This window comes from Nestor notabilis, unplaced genomic scaffold, assembly GCF_000696875.1.
Source record: "Nestor notabilis isolate BGI_N333 unplaced genomic scaffold, ASM69687v1 scaffold31179, whole genome shotgun sequence".
Classification (NCBI taxonomy): Eukaryota; Metazoa; Chordata; class Aves; order Psittaciformes; family Psittacidae; genus Nestor; species Nestor notabilis.
Genome location: NW_009944629.1, coordinates 309 through 6,967, shown reverse-complemented (window position 1 = coordinate 6,967; position 6,659 = coordinate 309). Strand labels below are relative to the sequence as shown.

At 36.7% G+C, this 6,659-nt stretch overlaps 1 protein-coding gene across 1 annotated transcript in view; it reads right to left on the bottom strand.

Moving 5' to 3' along the window:
* Positions 1 to 662: 662 nt before the first annotated feature.
* Positions 663 to 6,659, bottom strand: part of LOC104411944 (nucleoprotein TPR-like) — a gene marked incomplete at its 3' end in the record, with an annotated part of 6,209 nt that continues 212 nt past the window's right edge. The window contains exons 2-8 of the mRNA XM_010022502.1: positions 5,104 to 5,208; positions 4,607 to 4,680; positions 2,971 to 3,067; positions 2,515 to 2,618; positions 1,690 to 1,854; positions 867 to 959; positions 663 to 743 (exon numbers count right to left, since the gene is read on the bottom strand). Of these exons, the coding sequence (XP_010020804.1) occupies positions 663 to 743; positions 867 to 959; positions 1,690 to 1,854; positions 2,515 to 2,618; positions 2,971 to 3,067; positions 4,607 to 4,680; positions 5,104 to 5,208 (719 nt within the window). The remainder of the gene's footprint in view (positions 744 to 866; positions 960 to 1,689; positions 1,855 to 2,514; positions 2,619 to 2,970; positions 3,068 to 4,606; positions 4,681 to 5,103; positions 5,209 to 6,659) is intronic.

The window sequence follows — 6,659 nt, the reverse complement described above, 5'->3', positions numbered from 1 at the left end:
GACTGCTGTAGCTGAACCCAGGACAGGAGGGTACAATGTTTATGTGGGTACTTAAGCAAAAACAACCAGGAGACAAAACTCATTAACCTATGAATCTGTGTAAACTAAAGAGCACTTAGTTTTCCTCTTTAGCTGACTTTTTCTTAGTCAATATGCTACAGGGTATTTTCCACTCTTTGAGCTAACAAAACTAACAAAAATTATTTGTTTAGATGGTGCTTGTTTGCCACAATACGTGACATTTAGCTGTGCCATAATCAGACCACTAACACCCACAGCATTATTTGAAATCAACTTCCACTAACCAAACTCAGAAAAACCTCCTGCATAGTTGTGTTTTACATACAAACCTTTATCTCCCAACACAACATCATAAGACATGACCACATTAATACAACATCTCGCCTCAAAACAGTGAGCATAATGTTACTTGTTTTGCTTTATCTACAAAATGATCCAAGCAATGCAAGATTTCCAACAGTGCCTAAGACAGTGGCAAAGAAAAACTTCTGGATGTTTCACAATGTTTTCGAATGTCTTCCCCATGTCCACACTTCCTGGGGGAAAAAACCCAACAAAACCAAAACTGGCCTGCATTACACTTAATGCTAAGATTCAGCCCCAAGTATTAGTAATAATACACTTAGAATCAATAAACTCACCTTATACAAATTTGATAATTTTATGTGGGCATTCAGTTCACTATGGAATCTTTCCTCCATACCAGTTTGCTGTTCTTTCGCCTAGTAAATTAGAGACAGGTTGGGTGAGCATTCAGCTCCTTCTATTTCACACATTTTGATTTTTAATTTGCAATTTGTATAAGCAACTGTAACGTGTTTCACATATACTTCAAGTTGTCTTACCTCCTTCAGTTTATTCAAAAGGTCTTCCACTTGCTTCTGAAGATTTTCCTGTGACTGTTTTAAGCTGTTTACCTGTTCCTCCATTCTGGAAACCTGTTCAAAGAATAAATGAGAACATCACGTATAAATCTGTCTTTCCAGTCCAGTTTATTTTGGAAATTGCCCACCTCATTGTTTTTTACTTAAAAAAAAAACAACAAACAACAACAAAAAAACCAACAACAAACTCAAACAAAAACAACAAAACCCTCACATGTTCCAGAAAGCACATAAATCCTTACATTGCTCTCCCATGCTAAAGGAAAAAGTGAGAATTCCCAGATTGCTCTAATTGTGCATAACCAAATAAACCCATGAGCCTCAGTGAAGCTGAAATGCCACAGAAAACCTGCCCAATTGTCAGTTGTTAAAGAAACTGCTTAGGTACCCAAACAGAATCTCATCAAAGCCGAGTATTTTCAAAACTCAGCCACTGACTCTGCCATGTATTTTGTCATAGGAAAACAAAAATATCATCCCACTCCACAAAAAATGTTGAGTCAGATCCTTCTGCTCTGTACTCCTGTACGTTTTAATAGCATTATACCATTATATAGCTTTGTTATCAGCGATTCCAAAATTCCTAGCTTATAATTAAAATCTTTGAATTTTCTACTCTAGATAATGGTAACTATACATATTCCTTAAAAATTAAAAGAAAGAACACCTCCCTATTAACTACAAAACATACTTTTTTACTCAAGTTGAAGTACTCAGGTTTAATACAGTTAATCAGGAGTTGTAATTTCCAAGAAATGGCAAAAGCACTCAGTAATTACCCTACCTCCTCCTTCTTGTTCTCCAGATTACATTTAAGCTCCAAGATTTCATTGCCTTTCTCCCTGGCAGTATGTAGAAGTTCCTCTGTTTTGGCTTGCAATTGAGTATTCAGCCACGCATTCTGATTCTGTAGATGTTCTTTTTCTTGCTCCAACCTTTTCTCACGGTACTAAAAAGAAAATTGTACACTGTAACTGTATCAGTTCCACAGAAAATAAGCAGCTAATCAAAGAACTATGATCAGAGTAGGAGCAGCAAAAATGTACTGTAATATGGTAAATACCACAAAATGACAAGCAATGTTCCTTATTATATTGGTAATACTAATTTACCAGTATCAAACTACAAGAATTTCTTGAAGCTTGAGTTAGTTTTCTCACAGTTTACATTAGCTGAGAACTAGATTAATATCTAGATAGAGGAAACAAATTAAGGTAGCAAAGTCTCCTCTTTTCTCCTTTCGTCCTCACTTTCAGCTCTTTATGGAGTTTATTCTCACCATAGAGAAATTGTGGAGGTTCACAAATAACTACTTTTCTCCTTTCTACCTGCCTTCATTGACCTGGACTCCTTCCTAGTGGATAGGAGCCACCACTGCCAACCACGAGGCCTGGGTATGCTTGCCCAAATTGATACCCCCTTGCCTTCTATAAATATATGTCTCTCTTCCAGACACAGCCACCAGTTTTATAATAAAATTTGTTATAAATAACAGGAGTGCACTCAACCTACTTTCAAACTTAATAATGACAAAATTATGATTATGTCACAAGTAAACAACTACTTATTAGAACATTAACATGTACTATGCATGTTAAGTACAACTCACCTTCATGGAAACATCTGATGTTTGAAGTTCATCCAACTTCAACTGAAGTTTCACCTTTTCTGTGTTTGCTTCTGTAAGCTTTTCATTTAAGCGTTTAACATCCTCTGGAAGAGCGAGGAGTGAAATCAGTGTTAGAAAGAGCTAATTGTGTAACAGTTTTAATTACTCAGCTTATCCAAATTGTAAAGAATGAGGATAGGTAAGCTATAATGCATATTGAGCAATAAGATATTGTATAATGTATGTTTTTATACTTACAAAACCAAGCATCAAACTGCTGCGTTTTTCTACAATTAGAATGTAATTTCCTGCCTTCTTTCCCCTTCTCTAAATACTGTTTCCTGCTAATCCATTATTTGGGGCTGCCTATACAAACTAGGTACTCCATATCAGTTCAACTGTCTTCTATTTAGCAAACTCATGTGAATTATTCTGTTAATATGTTCTTGGCTATACCATTTAAATGTTCAACTTCTTGAGATCGTCTTTCACTTGTTCGAACCAAATCTCTCTTTTCAGCTTCCAGTTCTTCTTTTTCTCTATTTAAATGGCTCTGAAAAAAAATGCAAAGAGCAATAAAAAATGTGATCAGCTTTCACTAACAGTTTATAGTCACTACGTATACTTACCATCACAGAGAAAAATGCTAAACCACAGTAATTTACCCCACCCACTGAAAATGGGGTAAAAGGCTTTCATAGTGGGTAGCTGAATCAGTCTAAACTATAAATTATGAAAGCATGGCTGTTTCCATTTTTCTATCATGTTGGGGTATGTAATTCAAACAAATGCAGGTTAATGTACCTCTTTCTTCTAGTGCCTAATAGCCAAAACATTTCAATTAATGTGGGGTTTTTCCCCCATAAATCACCAATACTAATGTCCAGCTGCCCTTCTGTGTTTAAATGTGAAATGTCAATATCAAAGCAAGAGAGAATGCCACTAGCAAAGATGAGAGAAGTATCACATAGCTTTCAAGACCAGCATACCGAATAGGCAGTTTTCATGCCTTTGCTTTTCGATTGGCATAGAGAGGTTGAGACTACCACAAGACTCACTCTGGTTCTAGCTGTATTTGAATGAAGACTGAAAAGAAAATTGTTTAACTTAGAGCAGATGAAACAAACTGAAGGCCTAAGAGAAATCCAAAACAAGAAACGGGAACTGTTCAAAACTGCATCTAACCTAATATTCTTTGAAATATAGCTTTAACAGTTAAGAGTCCACTGAAATACAATCTGCCATTGGAATAATCTCCTCAGGGAAGTGGTGGATTCCCAATGTTGGATACTGTTAAGATTCAGCTGGACAGGGTGCTGGGCCTTCTTATCTAGACTGTGCTTTTGCCAAGAAAGGTTGAACCACGTGACCTTTGAGGTCCCTTCCAACCCAGTATTCTATGATTCTATGGAACAGGTTTATTTGGTTACAAAAAAAGATAACAGAGTAACCAAGGAATGAATACATGTAAAATATCAGTATCAAAATCAAATAAAAATCGATAATCTTGGATCATACTACAGCCTCTGCTTTCTAATGTGCCAATACAAACCACTTCAGCCAGGACCAGGTAAGCCCCTCTGAGGAAGCAATCAGATCCATCTCCTCACTGTGTACAAATCAATCTAAAACTAATGTTTTCACTTCCTGCTCCAAGATTAGTGTTCTACTGGATAAGTCAGCTGAAGTGACTCATCCTGCAATTCGATGACTTTTAAGCACAAAGCAACTGTGCCAGAGCATGGGAAAGGATGGAGGACAAACCAGAACTCTTCTTTACGCCTTTGTCCAATTTTTGAGGTTTGACTAAAGTCACTTCAAAACATGTTTCAGATAGAATGAAACAATCTATCCAAACTGAAATAAAAGCATCTGCTCTGACATGTTCACCTGTAATTCAGTCTGCTAAAGCAGCAGCATTTACTTTAAAAAAGCCCAAAAATTTTCTTGTACATACAGCCACATAAATATGTACATCAGCACATATTTCTACTGATATTGATACATCCAGTTTGGAAATTGATCGCATTCGTTGCTGCAATGAGACAGGGGAACCCAAGTCTTTCAACTTATCGTCAACTTCTTCCAGTACCTGAATGGCTGCATTACGATCCTGAGCAGCTTCAAGCTCTTTATTTTTCTCGTTCAATAATTTCAACTGTTCATCTGTTGGATAAGAAGATATTGTAGTGAGGGATCCCCACTGTAAGGTAACAACAGAATTCACTCTCCAAATGCAATATATGCCAAAATTTCCCTTACCAACATTAAAAATACAACATTAAAAAAATCCATGCTATGGATGGACTAGGTAGTATTGTAGCAATCCTTAAAGCAGAAGCATTTATTGTGAAAATCAACTCACTGTACTACTATTACTACAACAAACAGAAAGCAAGGGGTTTTTTTCCATTAGAATAAAAATCCTGTTAAAGAAAACACAAAAGCAAAATATCACTCTACTTGCTGAAATAAAAAATGTAGTTGGATGGATTTTCAACTCCTATTTAAAGCCTAAAGCATTTCAACATAACATTGGACTAAAGAACGAATATCCTGGCCAATCTTAAGAATGTGCATTATACTTACGAAGTTTTTTAAGCTCCTCACGCAGAGTTTGACATTCCTGTGTCCCATTTACAAGCCTCTCCTGACTCTGAGCCAGGCGCTTTTCTACTTCAAAGTACTGTTGTTCTGCAAAACATTGTTATCTCATTATTAATGAACATCTTTATTAAAGAATGGTATTTATACAGAAAACATCTAAAAATAAGACTACAGTAGAACTTGAAGGAAAAAGTATTTTTGAAGGCAAAATGATGCATTTTCACATCAAATTAACATTGTTTATAATACTTTGTTAGCATGGAAAGTGATGTATTTCAAAAAATGATCCATAAAATAACAACCTAATTAATTTTAATAGTTCTTTAACATTTTTGATGTAGCTAGAGAATGGTGTTTCATCACAATTATGCAGTGTGGTCCCACTGACATAAAACTTTTTATCTGTAGTGTATTCCTATACACGTACAACAAAATCCGGATAAACCTAGGTATCAAGGGATTTGATTTAGAAAATTTTTAATGAACAAGTGTCAAAATGAACTCTTGTGCTCTGTGCTGCATATCCCATAGCACTGGGGGGCAAAAAAAAAAAATCAGAAATTTTGGTTATCTGAAACAGTAACTGAATTGTAGGGCTTAACTGTAAAATACTTAGTAAAAGAAGAATCAGTATCTCTCTTGGGCATAGTGGGCTTCTAACGAAGTACAGTGGGGGGTTATTTCTTACACTTCCTAGCATATCTTTCAATATGAAATACTGCACCCTCTCCAGCCACACGAGACGAAAAAGAGACTAACCTGATAAAATCTGTGGGATATCTTAATTTACATCACATTTTACTATTTTACTTTAGCCAGACATTTATCACTAAAGAAACAGAAACCTTGAAGAAAAGATGGAAGTTTACATCGGAAATATGTCACCTACCCAGTACATTAACTCATACTCACAACCCTGCCCAGTGCTTACAATCATCTAGACTCTACTCCTATTTCTGCTGAAGCTCTCTACTGCTGTTATTTATCTGTAACAAAGTAACCTTCAAATTAATGTAAAAACATTGATTTCTACGAGGAGCATTTCACAGAAAAGTTATGGTCTTCAATATGGAATTTACCAGAAAAAGTATAATCGTAAAGCTATTTGAGAGCTGGGTAAACAAACAACTATTTCTTTTCCACAGCAATGACCAAAACAGACTGAGGCATATCGATGCCTGCTAAAAATCTGATTAAAAGCTCTTCTTTAAGCTTATTTTGAAGATAGTTTTAACCCTGAGCAGTCCTTCGCGAAAGAAAAAAACCAAATCCGACTCTTCTAGCCAAGTGAAAGAGAAAAAACCCTATTAGGTCGCAACTGAAGGGACCCCTCACGGACACGCCCCCCGCGCCTCAGTGCCCCTTCCCAGCCAGAGAACGCTCACACCCACCTCACAGGTCCCAGGTCATCCTCTGAACGTGTTTCGATGCCAACAACAACCCCTGAGGCCCAGCCCTACCTCTCTCACTCCTCTCATCAGAAGGAACCAAGACATTGCTACTCGCTAACAGCGCGACGGAGGAAGGGGTACCCAGCC